The sequence below is a fragment of the Diabrotica undecimpunctata genome, chromosome 7, assembly GCF_040954645.1.
Source record: "Diabrotica undecimpunctata isolate CICGRU chromosome 7, icDiaUnde3, whole genome shotgun sequence".
NCBI classification, from domain to species: Eukaryota; Metazoa; Arthropoda; class Insecta; order Coleoptera; family Chrysomelidae; genus Diabrotica; species Diabrotica undecimpunctata.
The window spans coordinates 21,393,013-21,418,734 of record NC_092809.1 but is presented as its reverse complement, the minus strand read 5'-3'; the positions used below and the strand labels follow the sequence as shown (position 1 = coordinate 21,418,734).

General features: G+C 31.9%; 1 protein-coding gene across 1 annotated transcript in view; it reads left to right on the top strand.

Moving 5' to 3' along the window:
* Nucleotides 1-25,722, top strand: part of LOC140446308 (uncharacterized) — a 391,171-nt gene that overhangs the window by 361,226 nt on the left and 4,223 nt on the right. The window contains exons 7-8 of the mRNA XM_072538846.1: nt 2,690-2,958; nt 12,095-12,333. Coding sequence (XP_072394947.1) covers nt 2,690-2,958; nt 12,095-12,333 — 508 coding nt within the window. The remainder of the gene's footprint in view (nt 1-2,689; nt 2,959-12,094; nt 12,334-25,722) is intronic.

Genomic DNA, 25,722 nt, shown 5'->3' with positions numbered 1-25,722 from the left:
ACTAAATTTTATTTATGATTCTATAATAACTTGAACGACGTAACCCACTATATAATTCATAAAAAATGAACATACTACTCGTATTAAAGTTTAAAATATTGTCATAAAATGTTACCGAGGAGGTGACTACGTAAAATATTCAGGAGATGTGGGAATCTCAAAGAACACTCGTACATATTTTATGACAGTTTTATATGTCCGAACATGTCACTTTCATAAAGAATTCCTAAATCCGAGGAGGCTAAACGTCCATTATCGATGTTCGCCCCACATCTACTGTAAGATATTTACCCAGAAAGGTGCGGGTGTTTTATTATTTAAACATTAATAGCCGCCCGAAATCTGTTAGAAAGCATTACAATACATTTTTTAAAAGGTTTAAAAATACTAATTAAAGAAACAGACAGGACAATAATTAAAAAATAATCCTTACAAATCCTGTTACTTTACTTTATCAAAGAGAATCTTCGTCAAGTATTCAATGAAGAGGAAAATAAGAATAAAATGTCTGGCATTTGGAAAGCTTTCTTTCCTTTCATTATTCAAAATCAGAATAAACTTATCATATATTATGAATTGCAGATTATGACCCTTATGATGTTTTTTAACCTTTAATTTTCCTTAGGCTTAATTTTGCAAAACAAATAAATTTCTCTTAATTAATTTTTAATCTCAGGGCTATTTCTTATCGTAAATTTTTCTACGTGGGCGTGGCTTCAAAGTAATATTTATACTATTGCCTTTGAGGGAAAATGGGCAATGGGAAAATAAATGAAAATAAATAAATTTGTGATAATAAATTGTCAAACATTTTTTTAAAAATTACTTTCAATTTATTAAACCAAATAAATTTATAATTACCATATTAAACCATAAACATATAACCTATGCTTTAATATGTATAATTAAACTGAAAAATTCTCTAATGTTTATACACAAATTATCAATACTTATGACTTGTACTGAAAAAGAAGATCTCTTAATTAAATCTCATATATATTATGAAAGCGAATAGCTGAACAAAATGTTGAAAAAATTAAATTCGTTATGATATCGCTATGAGTGTGATTGAAAGTCTTTTTTTTATTTTATTTTACGGATTTAATATCAGATGTCGCTATTGCGTCCGTTTCGAAGCAATTTTATTGTTGCTTCTTAAGACAGGAAAGATCTATTTTTCACGTTGAGAACGCCTATGAATAACTGTTCTGATGAGCTTTATTAAAGCGAAATACGTATAAACAGATACATAGACGATTTGTACGTGAAATGGAATCTTTACTGTCTTTTTCATCTTTTTTTATTGTATATTAAAACGACCTTTTATTTAAACAATTTTTCTATTGGCTTCTGTTCTCTTCCGACTGTGCTCTGACCATCTCTACTGCTCGTATTCATGGATGCTTTACACACCCCTGCTCTCGTCAGCTGATAAAAGTCTCTCACACACACTAAAGCCGCTACAGTTTCTCCCAAAATATCTCCTGGATAAACACCTATCCCACAGGAACACACTTTCTTACTAATTGGAAGGATTTTCACTTTACCGATTAGCACTTCATATATGCTACACCTGTTTTCCTTACTACAGGATGTAAATTCCGCTTTGAACTGCTACCACTCCTTTAACTTGTTCCACAGACATATCAAACACTATACATAATTGTTATTTACAAGCAACTCTGCTTACTTTTACTGAAAGCTATGGAGCAACAAAACAACCAGCTTCTCCAGAACTTCAGATTACAGCAAAATCTCCTCCGGCATCGTAAAATGGGCTTTTCGTCGTTTTCCTCGACCTTCCGCTTTTACCAATCAGATTCCAGCATTATACACTCCACACCTTAAATTCCAACCAATCACATTCAATATTTTCTCAGTTAACAAACTCTCTGTCGTCATGACCTTATATCATTTGGTATTTCCAATTTCGTAAATAATTCATTTCTTTTTGTTTACAAGCCTCGATATAACAATATAACTAAACATCAAGATTATTATAAACCCTCATCCCTTACTAAAAGCTTTCTCCTTACTTTCAAAATTCTGTGTACAAAAGATTTCTATTTTGTATTTAAAGAATTTCTATACCTGTGCCTTTGACATAATTGTTTATTAAAAACCGACTATTGCTATCATATCGATATCTCTCTAATGTTAGTATTTAGAAAACCCATTACTCATTCTTATCCATTTGGTTTTTACAGAAATAATTGTCTTATTTATGTATTAAATCGGGTTTATTGGTCGATAAAATTAAATTTATATCATGTTTATCAATTGATGTTGACAATTGACATTTGTGTGAGTGACAAACAGGGAAAATTATTTCATCAGGACATTTGAGTAATCTAAAAAAGGTACCAAGTTCGTTGTAACAAAGCTTTGCTTATTGATTGCTGTTGATTTGTATGTAGAGATCCACAGGAACTCACAATTCCCTTCAGTTTTAGTAACTAAAATATTCTCTCATTAAACTAAAACTCTTGAAACATACCCCTTAATAGTAAGGGCAATTTAATGGATTCTTAGTATTTTACCATATAAAAAACATGTGTTCTGAATAAAGTTCTGATATGACAATTATAGGAAAAAAATCTAATAAAACACAAATAAAAATTTTTAACAATCTATCACCATTTATGATTATGTAACTATTAGTATTCTATTTATTCTTATTATTTCTTAGGTAAAAAACTCAATAGCACCAGGCGTAAACGCTGATAATGGCCTTACTCTACCAGCGCCTATGCCCAGAAGGGCTTCAGCCTACGACGTATTCTCAGTACCTGGCTTAAGTACAGTAACTACAGCTCCAACGGCTGGAATGACCAGAAGAGCTTCATTCAGAATTGCCCCTCCACAAGACCCAGGAAGTCCACCTAGCCCGGATGGACCTCCAGCTTGTCTAATCGCTCCTGAAGAAGACCGAAGGACCGCAAGACGAGGATCACGTCTGTAAGTTATTGTCTGAAAGTTTAGAATAATACTGTTTTGTTTTCTATCTCTAATTAGAGGTGATAATTTTAAGTATGTGGAGTTTAAATGATTCAAAAAAGCTTTCGTTTTTGCTAGAGAAATTCTAAATTGTATTTTCCATATCATGCGGTACGATTTGATATCTAATTTTAAAAATCAATGGGTAAAAATATACCAACGCAATGTGAGCAAGATTTTAGTGCAGTATTGGTATTAATGTATTGATCGTCGTTAAAGTGAATCAAATCATGTAATGACTATAGATTGATAAGCCTAATGTGCCACCCTTTAAAGATTCTCTTGAAAATTGTTCAAAACCGAATTTATAAGAAATGTGAGAAGCAGGTAGATGAAACTCAGTTTGGCTTCAGAGGAGGCATGGGTACAAGAGAGGCATTATTTGCGTTGACAGTATTCTTGCAAAAATGTCGGGAATATAACAAGAGTGCATATGTATGCTTCATAGACTTTAGGAAGGCCTTTTACCGAGTGCAGCATATGAAGTTAATAGATGAATTAAAAAACATGAATGCCGAGTGCAGCATGCCGAGTGCAGCATATGAAGTTAATAGATGAATTAAAAAACATCAATTTAGACAAAAAAGACATTGAGTTTATTAAGGCTATATACTGGAACCAGAAAGCAGTAGTAAAGGTGAACGATATAGAAACAAATAATATACCGATTGCGAGAGGGGTTAGGCAAGGATGCGTCTTGTCTCCGACGCTTTTCAACGTGTACTCACAGGTCATATTCAGAAAAGCCTTATGGGAAAGAAAAGAGGGAATAAGAATTGGTGGAGAAATCATAAACACCATGAGATTTGCAGATGACACGGTAATTATGGCTGAGAGTATAGAAGAACTACAAACTTTACTAGATGCAATAAATAGTGAATGGTGGACAGCAAATAGAGAGAGTGACAAAATATAAATATCTGGGAGCTTACATCAACACAGAATTAGATCCAGACCAAGAGATCCGGGTACGAATAGAAATGGCAAGGGCAGCGTTCTTAAAATTCAAGCAATTGTTCTGTGACAAAAATCTGAATACTGCGCTGAGACTGAGGTTTGTTGAATGTTACGTCTGGTCGCAACTATTGTACGGGGTAGAAAAATGGACACTAAAAGCGCAAATAGTTAAGAAGATTGAAGCCTTTGAACTTTGGATATACCGGAGAATGTTGAGAATTCCATGGACTGCCAGGGTCACCAATGAGGAAGTGCTGAGAAGGCTGGGTCGAGACAGAAAATTGTTGAGAACGATAAAAGTACGCAAGACTGCATACCTTGGACACATACTGAGAAATAATAAATATAGTCTTCTGCAGGTCATCATGCAGGGTAGAGTCGATGGCAAAAAGGGAATAGGTAGAAAGAGGAAGTCATGGCTGCGAAATATTCGAGACTGGACAAACATGACTGTAGACGAATTATTCCACGTTGCAAAAGACAGAGAAGCTTTTAAAAATGTGGTCGCCAACCTCCGTTAATGGGGACGGCATAGAAAGAAGAAGAAAGTGAATAGCTAAGAAGATACAATGAAATACAATGACAAATAAATTCTGTAAACAGTTTCTACTTCGTGAAATATTGACACGTGACGACGAGTGAAAAGTTAAAGTACAGATTAAACGCACTTGCAGAGAGCACACTCAAACTAACTAACAATAACGTTCGATGCATTTTATACAGAAAATAAGTAAAAACTTCCCAGAAAAGTAGAATAAACCGTCATAAGAACCGCATTTTTTTAAGTAGACATCATTTTCTTGGTAGACCTGAAATTGTAATCCTCAAATAATAAACAAGATCGTTATAGAGGAATTACTAGGAATTTTTCTGATAGAGTAATTCCTAATTTAATTTTTGACGTGTTTTCTTTGTTCGGTTATTTAACTACTACAATCATTGTATTATTTATTGAAGAGTTTTCCACTACTTGCCATAGTTAGAGATTTTTTACTGGTACTGTGTCGTATTCTTTTGTATGGTCAACAAATATGAGGTCAATATCTTACTGTCTTGATACCACTTTTTTTGTTTAGTTGAGTTATAATTATAATGTGATCGATACCTAATCTTTCAGCTCAAAATATTGCTTGTTCCTCTATTTCATATGATCCATATTCCTCTTCTAGTCAGTATTTTAATATTACACCATATATTTGACTAAAGGTACAAGTCACTGAATCGCTATGATGATTGCCGACCTCCGCCGCGGAGATGGTACTTGAAGAAGACAAGTCACTGAGATACATCTGTCAAAATAGAATTAATAGTTTGAAAATTATACTCGTTTACCTGTAAAACTAAAGTTCCACTAGTTTTTGAGTAACAAAAATAACAACGCTGTATATATTTTTTATTATAGTTTATTGTATCTCAACTATTGACACTGAGCCAATTCTTATACAATAAATATTGAATTAGGTTATAATATAAAATAAAGAAAAAATCATATTAAATTTTGTGATCACTTTATCAGATGAACAACAAGGATTCAGATCCGGAAGATCCTACTTAGATGCCATATGTACTAAGACAAATCACAGAAAAGGCCATCGAGTACAATAAACCAGCATATCTATATTTTATAGACCTGACAAAGGCTTTCGATCGCATCCAAGTCGAAGACGTCTTACACCTACTGTATAAAAGATACATACATGTTGGATAGAAAGAGAAGCGAAAACTTTAGAAGAGCATGCAATATAGAAGACATAAATGGATGTGTGACAACACGGAAACAGGAGTGGAACGAACAACGAACACATTAGTAGAATGGAAGAGGATAGGATAGTACGGATAGCATGAGATATGTCACCAAATGGACGAAGAAGTATTGGCAGATCAAGAAAAAGATGGTGCGATAATTTAAACAATTTAGGAGGCTAATATTGAAGAAGAAACAGGCTTTAAAGCCTACATACAAGAAGGAAGAAGAAGAAATTTTGTGATACAAATTTAATTCTTTTAAAAAATCTGGTACATTCTGAAGAAGTTCTAGTTGACTGCAGATCGCATTGGTAAAACCTTATGTAACATATATTTTTCGCACTTTTTGGTACTCGATACACCGTGTAAGAATATATTGTTCTGTTGATGGCTTACTGCACTTTTCGCAGCAAGATGATTCCGCCGAAGCTATAAGGTTTCCATGAGTAACCAAATTTATGTAGTTTCCTGGTAGATCTTCTCCATTTGTTTTGCCAGGACTTTAAAAGTTTAAAAGTGGTTTTAGATCTTATTCTAGTTGAACAGTTTTGAATTCTGATTTTGTGGTAATTGCTTTCTAACAAGTAATACTGTGTACTGCTTTATGTACAGTATAAACTAGTGGATGTTCGGAATTTATATTTTTAATCGAGTTGATAGAGGATATCGAATCTTTACATATTGCAGTGCTCTTGGCTTTAGTTTCGTTAGATAAGTTGTTCAATGTTTGTATGATGATTTGTTACTCTCCTGTGTAGATGAAAGTGGATGGTGAAAGACTGAACTTGTATCTAATACTGTTTGCAGATGTTACAGAATGTCCAACTTCTGTCTCAGTTTAAATGCATCTGTAAAGAGAATCAATATTCATATCATTCATTCATAATCAATACCAAAATACTTCAATGATTAATTGACTTCGGAGTAGGAAATTTCTAGGAAAAACAGCTTTATACAACTTCTAGTTATATCATATCAATATTCATTTAATAAACATGCAGTATGTAGTTTACGTGCAGTTAAACTAATAAATTATACGAGTAGGTACATTCCCACAACGGTTTGATTTGTGGACTTTAAACGGATATCGGTAAATAATAGCTTCGTGTTATTCCAATAGAGTTTAATATCAATCAAATGTACACTGAAATAACATTTATGTTTTAACAGATATGTCCCAGTACATTTATTCCCGGTAATTGAAAGTTTCATCTTTTAGTTCACTTGGTTTTACTTTTAAAACTCTGTAATACTCATAATTTAAGATTTTAAAAAGTTACATTTGTACAGATTATTCTTGTATTAAATTTAAACAGCAATCTGAGCGAAAGCCTAAAAATTAATGGCAGAATCAATATAATATATATATATATATATATATATATATATATATATATATATATATATATATATATATATATATATTATTGTGATATTTAAAGTCTTGGTGCGCCAAGCAATAATTAGCTAATTAATTTTTTTGATTAATTAAAATTATTTAAATGATATGATTATGACTCTATCACAATTTTTAATTCTTTTATCTCAGGGTTAAATTCGTGCTTCAATATCTATGCTATTACATGTGAAAGGTAAGGTCCAGAGAATACCGGAATAATAAAAAAACACATATGATCTAACACTATATATTGAAATAAAAATAATGAAATAATTCACACTCAAAAGTTTTCAATAAACAAATCTCATATAAGGATTCTCAAAATTTTGTTCTCCGTACGTGAACAATCAAAATTAATGGTACAAACAATATTCATTGAAAACTCAAAATCCCAAACTATTCTAACTCTCCTAATCAAAATATTTATATCCTTTCTAAATTACGTGTAAAAATTGTGTTATCAATAAAAGAAAAAAAACTGCAGAAAACAAAAATATCTCTCTCTGATGATGAGTGGTCCAAATCCTTGTTCCTTGTAGACTGTATTATCTCCTCTCAACCGCTCCCTATGTAATCAGCAATCTTACAACAGATTGTTGCAAGTATATCGTCCTTAATGATCTCCTTCAAAAGCAACAATCATTCAAATTATGACAGCCTTTCTCCTCTCGATAAACTGAATCTCTCGTTGGCCCGAGTGAAAAATTGACTCTTGGAATATCTTCTCTTTACGATAAACTGAATCTCTCGTTGGCCTGAACAGTGACTCTTGGAATATAAGTAGGAAAATATGACTTACAATATTTTGCTGCTTCAGCTTCTGTCAGATACACTAACTCCACAAAAAACTCACTAACATTCAACACTACTGCTTGCTACTTCTTGGGAACCACCAAAGAACAATCCCTGTTTGTCTTACAGAATTGGAAAATCAACTCATTCTCTTTTCTCTCTCCTCAATCTCGCTAAACTTTTTCCTACATACTTATCCCACCTTTTTCAATCTCCGCCAATCAAAACTCGTCACAATTCCCCCATTTTTTCATTTCGATAACAAACAAATTTTTACCTATAATTATAAAATTTCCTAAAACTTATTTACAAATAATATTTTCTATAATTCTTAAAAACTAACAAAAACCTCTATCTAAAATCTCTTCTATTTGTCCCTAATCACTGCATTAATGTATTTTGGAAAACCCCGTTCAATTGTCTTTTTGTTTTCACTTAAAATTATGCGGGTCACTCAAGTATAACAAAGAAATAATTTATGCAAAGCTTACTTTTTGTTTGGTACAGGTAATTCAAGAAATTAATAACTCTCCTTCTTCGAAATGTTTGTTGGATATTATCCTACTTATCTGAATTATTTTAATGTTATTGAATTTTGAAATATTTTTAAACAAACCAATATTTTTCTCGATTTTACATATCATAACAATATATATATATATATATATATATATATATATATATATATATATATATATATTGTTATGATGTATTGTTTGTTTATGATGAGCAATGAGTATTTTTAATAATAATATATAGGGTTTTTATCGCGGTTCTCAAAGAATTAGTTTGTAAGTACTTTTTTAAATTATCTTTATTATATCTATTATGAAACACACATATATATCTAACCTAGCCAATGTAAATTTAAAATAAACTATCTTTAATTTGAAATTCTTATGAAACTAATTAAATTCTATAGACAATGTAAAATTTAAACAAACTATCTTCAAAATTGAAATTGTTATGACACTAACTAAATTATATTAACAAAATGTTGTATCTTTCTGTCACTGAATGCCTAAATGAACTGTTTTCCACTATATAGATTATAATCACCACTCAAATGTCTTCTTCTCAGCTTCGGTTATCCTTGTTTTTGTGAAATTACTTTTTCCAATTATTAGCTTCCACCAATTTAAGATATTTTTCTTCACCACCAAGCAAACCAGCAAACAGCATTTATTTTTATTCTTCTTTTCAATATATCAATATCCAATCACCAAAATATCATTTAATTTTAATATTCAATTAATACTTCTTCCATTATCCAATTATCATTTATACATAACATAATTTTTAATCTTCAATATTTTCTTTATACTGTTTCTTACTTTTGATTTAACTCACTATATTGAACAATTATAACTGATTGACTGACTCTAACTAACTTTCATACTAAAAAACTGGCCATCATAGTAACTGTAACTCATAACTGATAACTGATTTGAATTCTTCTTACTAACTGAATGAACTCTAACTGATTGGACTGAATGGACTTTCTTACTAAACTGCCATCTTGAATCCAAATCACGGGTATTTATATCTTTTCAATCTTCCAGAACCATCTGGTAAGAAGTCATGTTCGATTTGGTTCTATTTCTTCTATATGGATGTTCTCGAAAAAAGTATATGTTGGATTTACAGACATAACCATTATTTCCAGAATGTTCGACCGTAAACAAAGGTCAAATTCTCTATTCTAGAGAATTCTTTAATCTTCTATTGATAATTTTGTTGACATTTAGGCTTTTCAGATCAGAATATACACTTAGATCATTAACTTAACATTCTAATCTAATAAACTACACATTTTATTATTATAACCCCACTTATATTCACAACCATTCCTTAAATGTCACTTCAGAGTATGTATATCTGGTTGCCTAGTCACATGGCTCACTTAATATATTTTACAACATTATAATTATATAAAAAAAAATACTTTTTATATGCTAATTTCTTAAAAATGCCCTCACATAAATCATTTTTATTAAATTCTCTAGTATATAACTTCTTAAAATAACCAAATACTTGTTATATCTAATATTACCTAGTAGTGTAACTTATAAATTATTTTCTTTAAACACCAATCATATCAATATATATATATATATATATATGTATATATATATATATATACATATATATATATATATATATATATATATATATATATATATATATATATATATATATATATATTATATTGATATAACCTAGTACCCACTATAGAGTTCTCTATGTGCCAGAGTTAAAATACACCAGCAAAAGATGACAAACAAAATTTTTACTATCTGTACCTAAATTTTAAAGAATTTTAAAATGTATTTTGTCCACTATTTTATATTTTATGTGTGTGTTATTAATGTTGAGTGTCTATGCTTTTACAAATATACTCAACGACTATGTCTTAAAAAAGGAATAAAACCATTCCGAAAGCTAGACAAAAAGTCATAAGAGTGTTTCATTAACATCCCGGCCAATTTTCTGACTGCAACCCTAATAAACTGTGTTGTTTGTATATATATATATATATATATATATATATATATATATATATATATATATATATATACAAGGATTTCCACAGTTTTCACTGTATTCCTTCACTCAACCGTTTTTTCCAATTTTTCCTGTTTAGCCAGTCCCCTTCCTGTAGGTTTCTTCTACTCATTGCTTCGTCCACCTCATCTCTGAAAGATCTTCGGGGTCTGCCTCTCTTTCTTTTTCCTATCGGGCTCCACTGTTATTCTATTTGTTTGTATATATATATATATATATATATATATATATATATATATACTTGACTAGACTTGTCGAAGGTTTTTGAATGCGTTTCACATGTCATTTTGCTCCACAAATTAAATTACTACGGAATCAGGGGTATCTCTTTTAAGCTTGGAACTTCTTATCTATGTGGCAGACTAGTGTCAAAAGGTCATCTCTCCGATTTTCTACCAATGAATACGGGCAGCGAATACATTAATTATAAATCAATATTAAGTATAGTCTTGCTTACATTGGTTAAAGACAACGCGAAATTACATATTTTTTCGTTGCTGATGAGGCATTTGCTTTAAGCGAAAGGCTAAGGAAACCATTTTCTGGCGTTCATACTAAAGGGTTGGTTCAGAGAATCTTTAATTGTAGGTTATCGCGAGAACGTAGGGTTGTGGAGCCTGTATTTGTCATTGCTTCAGCAACATTCAGAGTACTTCGAAAGCCTATGTCATTAAGCCCCAAAAAAGCTGCGCTCAATAGCTCATTTACATAATTTTCTACGTAAAAGCTCAATGCCTTGCCGTTGTATATGCTAAAAGAAACATTTGATACCGAAAAAGATGGCAAAGTTGTAGAAGGAGCATATAGAACGGTAACTAATGATCCTATGTCAACCTTCTACCTTTGAGAAACATCCCAAGTAAATCCCCTACCGATGCTAGTGATTCGAGTTTCATGGCAAGACAATTACGTGTGAACCATTTTAATGACTTTAGAAAAACAAGAAACATAAAGAATACTTACAGTGTTCTGAGTATTTCGAACTTTATCCATATCCAAAAGAAAAATCATGCTATTGTAAGTTAACCAGGTACTCTCGTACAGTTCTGATTGACCTGTAAAATGAAAAAATTAGGTGAATATTATTTAATAGGTACCTACTTAAGATTTAATTTAAATTTGAAACTCTAGTTACTGAAAAAAGTAAGAATATATAGTAGTTTATGTATATGTTTCCTCTTATTTTTACCATGTTTTTTATTAGTATGTAGAGAACTAAATTTGATTTTTCGTGACACTACCCCATTTTGTAATAGCATAATAGCTTTATATATTAAATAAATTCTACCCAAAACAATTACATTTTTGAAAATTCATGAACCTGTTTCTGTGCCTTTACTTTTTTTATTTTTCCTTTTTCTCTCCGTAAAGCAGATAAAATATTGGCCATTTTTTTCTACACTCGCTGTTATTTCCATTTTAGCAGCAAACTCTTCCAATACATCGTTTTTTTTTATTTTGTTATAATATCTGGAATTATTTGTATCTCATTTTCCCGATAATTTTCTATTACTTAAAAATACACTGAAAAACGTGACGGGGTTCGAAATGGTATTCGAAGTATATGTGGACGCACCACATTTTTTTGTAGTCTTCTTCTATGTCTATGTTTATCAAATATTTTTTTATGTGATCCAGACCTGATATCGCTGGCCTCCGCCCTATGGCACCCAGACCAACGCCGGCCCTGGAAGACCTAGAAGCAGCTCCTAGGAGACAGCAATCAGTGGATGCGGAAGCAATACGAATAGTCATTCATGACGTCGACTCCGGAACATCGGCTGCAGCTCAGAAAAGGGTAGTCTTAAGAAGAGATCCATCAGATAAAGCACACAGAAGTGAGTATTTTTTATCATCATATTTTTACAATTCTATATGCATGTACTAGATTTGCCCAAACCTGCAATAAAAGATATAAGTACCAGTTCTCTGAATTATTTTTACTTAGCAGTAGTACTGCGCCCTTGGATGCATCCATATAACAATTCACCATTCTACTATTATTATCTAATATAATTTTTGTTTATATATGATTAATAGTGGGTCAAAAGGTAACTGCAGAGTATAGCTGTAGGCAACTACAACTTCGAGAACGTGAAAAATTACACATAAAATAATAGTAGTAAAGAGATAAAAAGGCGAATATGAATCGCAAATAAAACATATATAGAACTTATCAAACACAACAGAACAAAATGTAAAATTTATAAGACATTGATCAGACCAGTCCTAATATAAAGACACTAGAAACATGGTTACTGCCAAAGGCGAAAGACAGAATGTCTCCTCAACTTTATTCAGATGGTTGGGTGCTTACACCAGTACCATAAACAAAACTTTTAATACGCGCGCTCCACGTTGGAAATTTGTATGGGAGTGAATCTGTGAAATCATTACATATGTAAGATAATGAGTAAGAAAGAGACAGAAGATATATTTTCTCTCTCTTCCTCTCTCGAATATAAAAATGTTCCTTTTTTATACATAATTTAATATTATATATATATATATATATATATATATATATATATATATATATATATATATATATATATATATATATATTATATAAAGATATATATACATATAATATTATACATATAATAAAATATTTATTAATATTATTATTTATGTGATATGTTTTGTATTCTTTATTAAATGTTCATAATTATATTAGTCTTTTGTATTTCAAAATAATAATCTCAATAAATCACTGTATGATCCAGAACTGTCAATTCTGAAAAACGTTTGTGTCATGTCCTCGGTAGTATAGTAGTCAGTATTTTCGCCTGTCACGCGGGAGACCGGGGTTCGATTCCCAGTCGAGGAGGACTTTTTTATTAATATTATTACATTATTGTCATTTTTAAATACTTATGAATATTGCATTTTAATTTGTATTGTATTATTATATGGAATTATGTTGCACTGTATTGTAGTGTATTTTTTTTATGTATATTATTGTCATTTTTAAATACTTATGAATATTGCAGTTTAATTTGTATTGTATTATTATATTAATAACAAAATGAATTTTACTGCAGAGTATGTGTAAAAAAATTTTTGCATTCAACTCTTTTCATACATATATGAAAATAAAATTATACATTTTCATCTAAATATTGATTCAATCCTTTATTGTTAGTAAGTTGTTAATTAATTCTGTTTCTTTTTCTGCTATGTCTTACCTATAGAATTACATATGTAATGATTGTGCAGATTGCCTCCCAAATAAATTTGTAACGGCGAATGCGTGTATAGAAGTGTAACTTCCACCGGCAGTCCCACTAGACTGCCACACCTGTTTTTTTTAATATTTTTTGGGAGCTTTCGAAGTTTTATAACTTTTTAAGGAAATTTTTGTATTGTTTGACCATGACGAGATCCGTCTTTCGTAGTAGTAATTTTTAAATCTTAACCATAGCTCTGAAGATGGCTTTGTTTGACGAGAGCGCTTAGCTAGAAATTAAATATTTTACAAACTTTTAAAATACTTTTTTGAATTCATTTATATGTCATAAGTCTGTACAAAACATATCAGACTTTAGCGTTTAATATAAAATTGTAAATTGATTTTTAAAAATAAAATTGAGAGCTTACATATTTTAAAATGAATAAAAAGAACAATGTTTAAATTTACATCAATATAAACAATCATTTTTAAAAGATAAAAATCTTGTTTATAAAACATTAAAATCTAGTAATGAACATTGGACTAAATATAAACATGAATATTGAAATAAGGGTGAAAAATAGCTCCAAACCTATTAAGGGCAAACCCTTAATAAACCCTCGTATTCTATAAATTATCCTGCCTAAAGGACTAAATAATTATTTTTGAGAGGACTTTCAAGAAAATGTGACGATTGTCGCGTAGCAAATTGAGCGTACTTATACAAGTCAACCTTAACTTCCTCTAAAGGAGTTAGAACATAGGATAGGGAATTTCGGTGTTTTGGGACGGAAGTTAAAGTTGCTGAATTATTTGTCTGTTTGAGGCTTTTGTATTCAAGAGAGGTAGATTTAGAAGTTTGATATAAAGGCGTAGGAAATAGTGTCCCGTTTGTCGCCTTTTGTGGTCGCTGTAACCACCGGTTCCTTATATATCCTAGTTAAATTTAGTTTCCTTTACATTTACATGAATTTTCGGCCGTTTAGACAACTGTTTTATTTGATTAAGTTCTGTCACTATTTCCTTTAGGCATACACAGACACTATTTGCATAAAATATTTGTAAAACCCATATATGAACTGAAATATCCTAATTTAAACAAGGGATGCAATATCACTCGAGTTGCAGTTATATTTAGTTAATAATGTTAAATTTTTAATGCTGGAAATCGCAAAATATTGTTTGTTTATAGGAATGTATTAGTTAAGTTTTAGAAAATTAGGTTTATTATATTTTAATTTCAGTCTATTTTGCAATGAGTGGTCAAAAATATTTGTAGGTAAAATAGGGAGTGACTATACTACTTACCCATTTAAAAGATCTAATTAACAACTTTACTGCTTGTCTACTAACACTATATAACGAAGGAAATAAGAGAGATTTAACTAAAAAAGTTTGTACATTGAGCTGGACTATTTCACATATGTATATGGATAAATAATTCTCAGTAAAGAATAGACGGATTTAACCTTTTAATGGCGGTTTTATGAAATATTTGGAATAAACAGATAATATGTAAAAGGTCTTTTGATTTTGTTATATTTTAATAGATTTGGAAGTAAAAAAAATATTGCTGCTTTATTTTGCCTTCCCCATGTTGTTCCCATTTTGGGAACGTTAGCATGTAAGGTATAGTGTCTTTTCTAAAAATAAAATACTTAACTGTTTGAAAAATGGTTTGGTATTAGCACAAATTTTTAAAATAAGTAAAAATAAAATAAAATATGAAACAATTATTTATTAGGTGTATGAAATTGCTCGAAGTATTCATTTTTATAAAGTCGCTTATCACACTTACTCCACTGAAGTCTAGTATTTTTATAGCACACAACACAACGCTCTTGGTTAGTGCCTTCGGGAATGTGATTTATTACGTCAAATTTTATGTCACTTAGAACAGGGCAGATGGACCGCCTTTTCTTTTTCTTTGACCTAATCCTGCTTTTACAAGTACTAGGGTAACGTTTTTGCGAAACTCAAGGTGTGTTATATTTCTTCCTGTATTTACATGTTGAAAAAAGCGAAAAGCTGCCACAACCGCCAAATTCAATGCATGAGCAAACAAGTTCCACTACCATTTTTTTCATCTAAGTCGGGGACGATAAGAAGCAGCTAAACGATCAAAAAGGTCAACACCACCCATTTCAATGTTATCAAATGTCTTATCAAATTTGGTTTAGTTACATCTTTTTTATGTTCAGACTTCACTCTTCCGGTTGTATTTTGAACAGGGGTTAATATAAAATGATTACTTGCGACTATTATAGGAGCATTGTCATTCCATTTGACACAAATAATATCGCCATCTGATTTGAAATCATAAGTCACTCGATCTTATTTTTTGATGGTTGACGATAAAACTAAAGGACATTTGTTGATCCTATTTTCTTAAACTATGCCACAAACCCGTATACCGTTTTCTAATAAAGATTTTACAAGGGAGAAGATGGTGATTTTGCAGAATTTCTAAGATATTATTTACAACTCCAGTTTCTAAGAGAGTTTGAGCATTTCCCGATTTTCCACAGTAAATATCAAAGTTATATGGATATCCATCATGTCCACAGAGCATTCATAGTTTGAATTGCCATCTAATTGGTTTATTTTTTATAAACATTTTAGCTGAGTGATGGCAATGATATGGAACCATTAATTCATCAATGCTTACATGTTTATGAAAAACTCCAAACTGCTGAATATTAATGTTAATTTTTTCGAAAAGTGCTAAAACTTGAAAATATCTTTTTATTGTTCTGAATTTTTCACGGCTCATTGTTTTCGCAAAGATTGAAGCCTGCATGTCGTCCGCTGTTAACCAGTAGTCATTTTCACCGGGTAGATTATGATATTCGCTAATCAGGAGCAAACTAAAAAACTGACGAATATCGTCATCAGAAACTGTAAAATTATAAAAGATTTTGATCCCTTTGAGTAAAGTTTCGCTTTGATTACGTATAAAACTAATAATTTCTGAAGTAAAGACAAAAATATGTTAAATTCCGTTTTACTCATATGTTTGGCTCCTAATTTAGGTGAATCTTGGGTTTCTTACTGGTTTGCCACTTTTTTAGATTTTCTCCATTTTTGTGGTGCTTGACTTCCAACTGATTCTCCTTCGTCATCTGATTTGGCATCACCATCATGAATTTCTACCTCCTCAGGAACCTCTATTGGTATGTCAACCACGTCCAAAATCTGGTTCTCAAGAGTGTCCTCGTCACTATCAATATTGTGCTACAATATCTCGGTTTTCTGAAGTGGGAGGAAGTATTACAACATCAATTTTAGAGAATATTGACGTTTCCGCATCTTTCAAAGCATCCCGTAATAGTCTGTGTCGGCTTACTGATTTCCTAAAACCATGAAATATCTACGAAACATCGTTCAAGAGAACGGTACAGGTAAAATAAGACTTATTTTACATAATATTTTGTTTTTTTCCAAAAAGCCTTCGGTGCTCTTAGTAAAGAATATGAAAATATATGTATCAAAAGAAACTGAACCGATAGATTTTTATTTTTATATATGTACACTTCAAGAAAAAAGGAAGATTTAAGAAAAGCCGATAAATTAGACTCTAATTGAAAAATTATTTTTCTAAACTTACTCATAAAATGTTTATGTATCCATTCTAATTTTCTTAGCGTAAACAATGCAGACAGAAAAAAACCAAGTGCACGTGTGTCCTTCTTGAACAGCTCTGATCGACTGCTTGTTATTCCTAAATTCCTCACTTAAAAGGCGATTGCACTAGTCATTATTGCTCTTGAAAATTTAGCTCACAAAAACGACTTAGCTTACAGAAACGACACTATAATTTATTAGGGTATGTTAGGTACTGGGCCTGCGTAGCGCAAGCGGTAGGATGCTTGACTCGCAAGCCGGTGGTCCGTGGTTCGAATCCCACCGCCGGCAAGAACATCTAGACATTTTAAAAATGTCTATAGGCCCCAGGTCGACTCAGCCTGAATAAAAATGAGTACCTTGGGTAAAACCAGGGGTAATAATAGACGGTTGAAGCGTAGCACTGGCCATGTTACCTTCCTTGTATACCGTAGGCCCTAGATATAGCAGACTACCCTGCTATACTCCCAAAGCCGCGACAGCGGTATAAAACGGGAGACTATTATTATTATATTAGGTACTCAATTATGCCAACGTTCCCATTTTGGGACATGGCTAATTCCGACAATTTTTTTCAAAAATTAATGAAAAAATTCAAGCGCAGTATAAACTATTTACTAAGGTAGTCAATTAGCTACCTTACTTGAAAAAATAATAGCAATCGAATAATTTTTGCAGGCTTAATGACAAAAACCGTAAAACAAATCAAAAAATTGAATTTTTGTGCTTTTTACTTTTTTTAAGAAAATGAACGCAAATCTAAGTAAATTTTTTGATAAACTAGCAAGCCCCTTACCTTTACAAAACATATGTAGTGCGATTTACAAAAATAATTGCATAAATAATCCTAAAAGAATGTTTTAATAGGTGTTCCCAAAATGGGAACGTTCGCAGTTAAAACAATAAATAATTTAAACATAATTCAAAAAAGTTTACTTCTCATGCTTTTAAATACAGATTGGGCTAACTAAGAGTCGAACCAAGTTGATAAGAATTATATATCTACCCTTACCTTCTTCTTTGAGTACCGTGACCAAATTAGGCATGGGTAGCTTCCATGTCTAGTTGCCGATATTGTTTTCGATCATCTGCTGATAAGCCAGTCCGTTGACGAAGGTTTCGGTTGCTCTGTCCTATTTAATGGCAATTTAAATAAAGGAGTTTTAAAGATATGACTGTTGTGGCATGGAAATATTAATAGGCTCCGACACATTATTTACATAAAATTTGCCGATGATAATTTTTGCGCGAGATTCTAATAATATAGAATTCAGGTTGTTGCGGCTATACTCCACATTACTTTTACTTCAACACTCCCGCTTTTACTAATTCGAAGACTCAAAAGCCAGTAGCCAAAAGATATAGGTAAATAAAATTGAACTGTTACCGGTTGCCAACACCTACGGAGGTTTAAATAGTAATATGTGCTGTTTAAAGGTATAAAAGTCTAGATTTCAACACTGATTATAGTTGCAGAATTTCTTACAATTCTCGGCTGATTTGATTCTAGTATTATTGTCCATTTTATCATGAATAAACTGGTTCAATTCGTGAAACGTATAAGGCATTACGCCCATTTTATAATCGACATTTAAACCAAGAACAATGATGTGTAGAGGCAAAGAAGGAGATATAGTAACTCAACAGAGTGAAATACTACAAAGATGGACAGAATGCTTCAAAGAAAAGTTTGAAAAAAACGAAGATCCACTATATGATGGAATTATACTGGATCAAACGGATACCAGAGAAACAACCCCACCTTCAGTGACTGAAATGCAAGAAGCAGTTACCAGACTGAAAAACAACAAGTCACCTGGATTAGACAATATCAGCGCAGAATTAATAAAGGAAGGTGGAGACTCCCTATTGAATGCGATACACGAACTAATAGTGAACATATGGAATAATAAACAACTGTCACAAGACTGGAATACCGGAGTAATTATTCCACTACATAAAAAGGGAGATCAGCTTTAATGTAAAAACTACCGAGCAATAACGCTACTGACTGTGGCATATAAAATACTGTCAAATATTGTGTATGACCGATTGAGACCATATGCGGAACAAATAGTTGGGGGATATCAATGTGGTTTCCGCAGGCAGAAGTCCACAATAAATCAGATCTTCGTCTTGAGGCAAATCTTGGAAAAGACTAGTGAATTTAATATAGACACACATCATCTTTTCATTGACTTTGAGAGTGCCTATGATAGCATCCATCGAGAATTTCTGATTCATGCACTGAAAGAGTTTAATATTCCAACTCAACTCATTGATATCATAAAAGAAACACTTGAAGTACAAAGCAAAATTCGAATTCGAAACGAACTAACAGATACAATTCATGTGAGAACGGACCTACGGCAGGGAGATGCCCTATCCTGTATTCTATTCAACATCACATTAGAGAAAATAATTAGGGGGTCAAAAGTCAACACCAGAGGAACAATAATAACAAAAAGTGTACAAATATTGGCATTTACAGATGATGTTGATATCATAGCCAGAAGCGAAAGAGAGATGATAGAAGCATTTAATGCGATAGAAAGAGCGGCACAAAACAGTGGCCTACACATTAATGAAATAAAAACCAAATACATGAAGGTCAGTAAATCGACAGGCCAAAGAAACCTACAGAATCTGACAATAGGAGACTATAACATCGAAAGCGTGAAAAATTTTACATACCTAGGTTCACTAGTTACCGCAGATAACAATGTCAGTGAAGAAGTTAAGAGAAGAATACATATCGCTACTAAAACATATAATGGACTAATTAAACATGTAAGATCTAACAACATCACAAGAAACACCAAATGCAAAATATACAAGACCCTGATAAAACCGGTCCTTGTATATGGATCAGAGACATGGACACTATCGAAAAGCGATGAAAACCTATTAGGCACATTTGAACGAAAAATCCTTAGACACATATATAAGGGGGTAAAGGAAAATGACATATGGCGCAGAAGATATAACTTTGAACTGTACACAGCATACAACGAACCCGAGATCATAACATCCATAAAGATCGGACGTCTGCGCTGGATGGGCCATGTTGAACGAATGTTGGGGACTGAAACACCAAAACATATTATGAGACAAACACCAGTAGGAAGAAGGTCAAAGGGAAGACCCAAACTTAGATACATGGAACAAGTGGAACAAGATCTGAAAACACTTAAGATTACCAACTGGAAAAACAAAGCAAGGAACAGAACAGAATGGCGGAAAATCCTAGAACAAGCCAGGACCCAGAAAGGGTTGTCGAGCTACTGATGATGATGATAATCATCCATCGCAGCAATTAATTAATTAACAATAAAACATTTTTGTACAACTTTTATTCTATATGGTAATACAATCATGTGAAATACTAACTGATTGAGCTAGACTTTGAGATGATGGTATTATTGGTACTAATTATTTAAAACAATGGCAGTCAGAACTTTACAGTCAATGACAGCCACTATAAAACCATGATCAATAACTTTTTGTCTGAACTGAATCGCCTTGCATTTGTCGCATTAGTGCACCATGATCAACAATTACCTAACCCAAAATTGGAAATTATTGAAGTATATATAAGCCAACTTCGGCCAGCATATAGCACAAACCATATTCAAAAAAACGAATATATAAAAATGATCTTACGTTTAAAGCCCATGCCATGGCAAATAGTACAATTCATTTCATTTTAAAATTCTATACCTTTTAAGAAATACATCCATGATTTACAGTTTTACTTAATACGCATTTCTATGCATAGATAATAAATAAAAAGGTTTATGATTGTAATAAAAATTTGGCCAAATAATTTTGCTTTCACTTTTTATACATTAACCTAAATTCAATGAAAATTTTGAAACATATCCAATTTCCGCCTTAATTAATACAACGTGAAACATTAAATTAATTTTTAACCAAACCCGAATTACCCCTTGTAAATCCTCTTAGGCAAAGTTCTTTGTTAAATTCAACATTTTATATTTACATTTTCTTCAGGTTTTTAATGGCCCCCTATACACTCTACACCGAAATAACAAAAGTAAACATTCACCAAGCACCGTGATCTCAACATTGTTTATACGTCTTGTAAAATATAAATTTAAGATAAACCAACTGAGAAACATCCATTAGAACGATGTAAGAGGCACTTATTTTGATAAATTCAGTGACGCAATTATCTGAACTGGTATTTTAGCGAAAAAAACTCAGATTTCGAGCGGGAAATATTCAGAGTTGGGGCGTTGCTAAGGTAAATTGGGCTCACCTGACAGGTCTCAAATTAATTAATTTTTAAAACAGCAGAACAAATGCCAATAAAATCCAAACTCGGTGGTAAATCCAACAAATAAGTATTTTTTTATATCTTTCTTTCTTGTTCGGAATTTTGTTAGGGAAATGTATTTAATTAATGTGTCACGCAGTGGCTGGCTTTATTAAATTGTTTATTAATATTTATATGTAAAAGGTAGGACTTGAATTGAGGTAAAGGCAAGTTGTAGAGTGTGGTGGAACCTTAACACGTTAAGTGCCACACCCAATTTTGTTGTTCGGTCCACGTGACACATATGTTGTGCCTAAATGCAGTCTGGGATTTTGGGAATCGTGGCCTACATGGTGTGTCACACTTGTGTAGTATTTATATGGAAGTTGAAAATATGTGGTCCGGAAAGCCAAGTAGTAATTTTGGTCCGAAAAAATATTACACATATATAGTATATTTTTGTCACTTGAAAAAATACAAAAAATGATATATTCCCTTTTGTTATATTTATTCAAAGAATATAAAATGTGTAAATTTGTAAAATGTTTGAATCCCTAAAGACTAAAACAAAAGCAAACGGAAAACATACTTCTAAACATAAGTAGTAATTCTTACATTAACATTTACATTATACCCACGCAAATACAATAAAAAAAGATAAGATAAGAAAAGAATTTGAAGATAGAACTTCATGTTTTATACAACTTTTGCTCGGTATGTAGTAAAGAAGCATTCAACACAATAATGTTTTTTACAGAGCATACATTGCCATTTACTTCACGAACTTTTATTTGTTGCAACTTTTCAGCCATCAGAATTTTTCAAATTTGTGTAGCAAACAACACATCTCAATCTTGAATTAGTTTAAAATGTAAAAGAACTAATCCTTTTGAAGTAATAATAATGAAAAGAAAAGACTTTCTTTCATTTAAAGTTTTGGAAGAAACTATAACCAAAAGAAATTAACAGATGAAAAAGAAAATGTTTTCTTCTCCAAAATTTGTGTTTTAAGATTTGACAATGAACGCCCAAATATAATGAAAATAAAACACTTCCTAAATGAAATTTTTAAGAATGTAAATGTTGGAAAAAAGGGTATCAGAAATCAATGTTTGGCAGACTGTCTTCAGCAAAGGTATACAGAACCGTAAATTCCCTCAAAACCTTCAAAATACGAAGTTCGCCACCAATTTTATTTGGAAATTGGTGCATAAAATTTAGTTATTCAAGAGGCTGAGCAACAAACAATGGCAGTAGAAGATATAGATGAAGAATACCTGTCAAGTGAAAACTAAGTTCAGATTTTTTTATGTAAAAGGATTCAAGCCACAATTTTCTCAACAATTAAATCTTCTTTTTCTTTAGGTGCCGTCTTCTTAGCGAAGGTTGGCGATGACCTCTGCAAAGTCTTCCCTATTTTGGGCTTTCCTTATTAAACTTTGAAAGTCTTATCCTGTCAAATCTTTGATGTTGCGCAGCCAGATCATTTGTCGTCTACCCGGGCCGCGTCTGCCTTCCATTTTCTCTTCTATAATAAGCTGAAGGAAGTTATACCTTTCGTGTCTAAATATGTGTCCAAGATAAGACGTTTTACGCTTCTTGACAATTTCTGTGAGTTCACGTTCTCCATGCATACGTCATAAAACTTCTTCATTTCTAACGCGGTCGGTCCATGGAATTTTCATGGAAATACCCACATCTCAAAGCTCTCTCAACGTCGTAACGAGGTGACTGTTAACGTCCAAGCTTCCACGCCATGTAATAGTACACTATATACATAACACTTTATCATGCGGTATCGTAGGGACAAATCAAGATTACGGGTAGTGAGTAACTGTCGCATCTTTAAGAAGGTGTTTCTTGCCTGTTCTATTCTACATTTAACCTCTTCTTCTTGGTCTAAGGTTTCATGTATCCAACAGCCTAGGTACTTAAACTTTTTCACTTGTTCAACTAGATTGTTGTTGACCAGTATGTTTATAACTGGTGTCTGTTTTTTTGAAATTACCCTTGTTTTGGTTTTTTTTACATTCACCTTAAGGCCGTATAGTTCTCCTTCTCGCACTACTTTGGTTAACAGAATTTGTAGTTCTTCTTCACTGCCAGCAATCAGTACTGTTTCATCGGCATACCTGATATTGTTCACGATTTTTCCATTGACTTTTATTCCTTCTTGTGCTTCATCTAGAGCATGTGCAAAGATGTCCTCTGAGTACAAGTTGAATAATAATGGTGATAGTAGTCAACCTTGTCTAACTCCTCTTTGGATGTTTATGGTTCCAGTATCACCCATTTCAGTTCTGACAGAGGCGTTTTGTTTTCAGTAGAGTTCACGAATTGTATTAATGTCGTTTGGATCCAGGTTCTTGTTTTGCAAGCATTCTATTAGCTGATCGTGTTTGACTTTGTCAAAAGCCTTTTCATAATCTATAAAGCACAAGTAGACATCTTTTTGTCGATCCCGACACTTTTGCATGAGAACAATGAAACTGAACAAAGCTTCTCGAGTTTCCATACCGTTTCGAAAGCCAAATTGTTCCGGACCCATATCTTCTTCGCATTTTTTGTAAATTCTGTTATGGATAACTTTTAGAAATAGCTTCAGAATATGGGGCATGAGACTTATTAATCGAAAGTCGTTACATTTTTTTGCGTAGTTTGATTTGGGTATAGGCACAAACGTAGACGTTAACCAATCTTGTGGAATTATATCAGTCTTGTATATACTGTTGAAGAGTCTTGATAATAGTTCTAAATTGTCTTCTTCCAGAAGTTGTATAATTTCACTATGAACGTAGTTAGGTCCAGAGGCTTTTCCGGTTTTCATAATTTTTTTGGCGTATTTTATTTCTGATGTTAAGATGGGCAAGTCGTTATTTTCGATGTTTGTTTGTCTATCAATATTTATTGTTCTATCGTCTGAGAATAGATTTTGTATGTATGTTCGCCATTCAACGCTTATTTCTTCTATTGTGGTCAGGACTCTATCATCCGTGCTTGTTATTGTGCCACACTGCCTAGCGTTTCTGATCCCACACATTTCTTAAATTTTCTTATGGAGAAGTCTATCATCATGTTTAATCTGTAGGTTAATTATAGATAGATTCTGTTAATTAAATCTTAAAAAACAAAATTGATGCTTTTTTCAATTTCTTTATATTGGTAAGATACTCAATGACTAGTTTTATCTTTTGTACCTCAAATCAAAAAAATTGCACTTAAATTGGATTTTGTAGATTTTAGATTTAAAATGATTTTCAAAAATTTACTTTCTCTAAAGTAATTGTACGTGGCATACATCCTTTTCACGCCAATGTCTTCATATCTTTGAAAGCTCTAACTATAGATGAATTACGCTTCTAAATGCAGAGTATAAAACATTTTTCACATAACTATGTCACCGTATGACACTATATGCAAAATGGATAGTAGGAAAATACCAGGCTGGTGTCAGAGGTGGTAAATCTACAATTTATCAGATTGCAACTCTGAAACAAATTTTGGAAAAAACACAGGAATATGGCATAGATACTCATCACATATTTATAGACTACGAAGCAGCCTACGACTCTGTGTGAATAGAAGGGAAATGTTTAAAGCAATGAAAGAGTATTTATATAAATTATATAAATAAATTATATAAAGTATTTTCACAAATTCTTCACATGCTGTAAACGTATCAATACTTAAATTAATTTTATTTCATTGTTGATTGGTAGGTAAAATCAAAATAATTCATCAAAATTAAAATAATCTTACGCTCTGTAACCTATCAAAAAATTTAAATTCAAACAGTTTTTTTCACTCTCTTGTAAATAATACAAAACCATTTCCATAAATTAAATATGGTTTCGACGAAATATTCAATCGTTAAAAATTGATTCGGCTACAGCAGAGCTTTAAAAACTTTCACCAAAACTAGAAAATGAAACTAGCAACTCTTCCGGTTTTAGCGAGTTTCCTTTAAAAACATTTCAAAAACAATTAGAGTTATCCTTACAGAGCCCCGTTTCGTGTTTTCCGCGGAATGGATTACCGAGTTTGGGTTAGATAAACGGTTAAATTAGAAGCCTTTATTCCACAGCAGATAGGAACGGAGTCTTTCAATAATAGTTCTCTCCGACTCTGCGTAGATCCCACAGGGAATATAATTAGGATTTCAGATAATGTACAGAAGAGTTTTAAATTAAA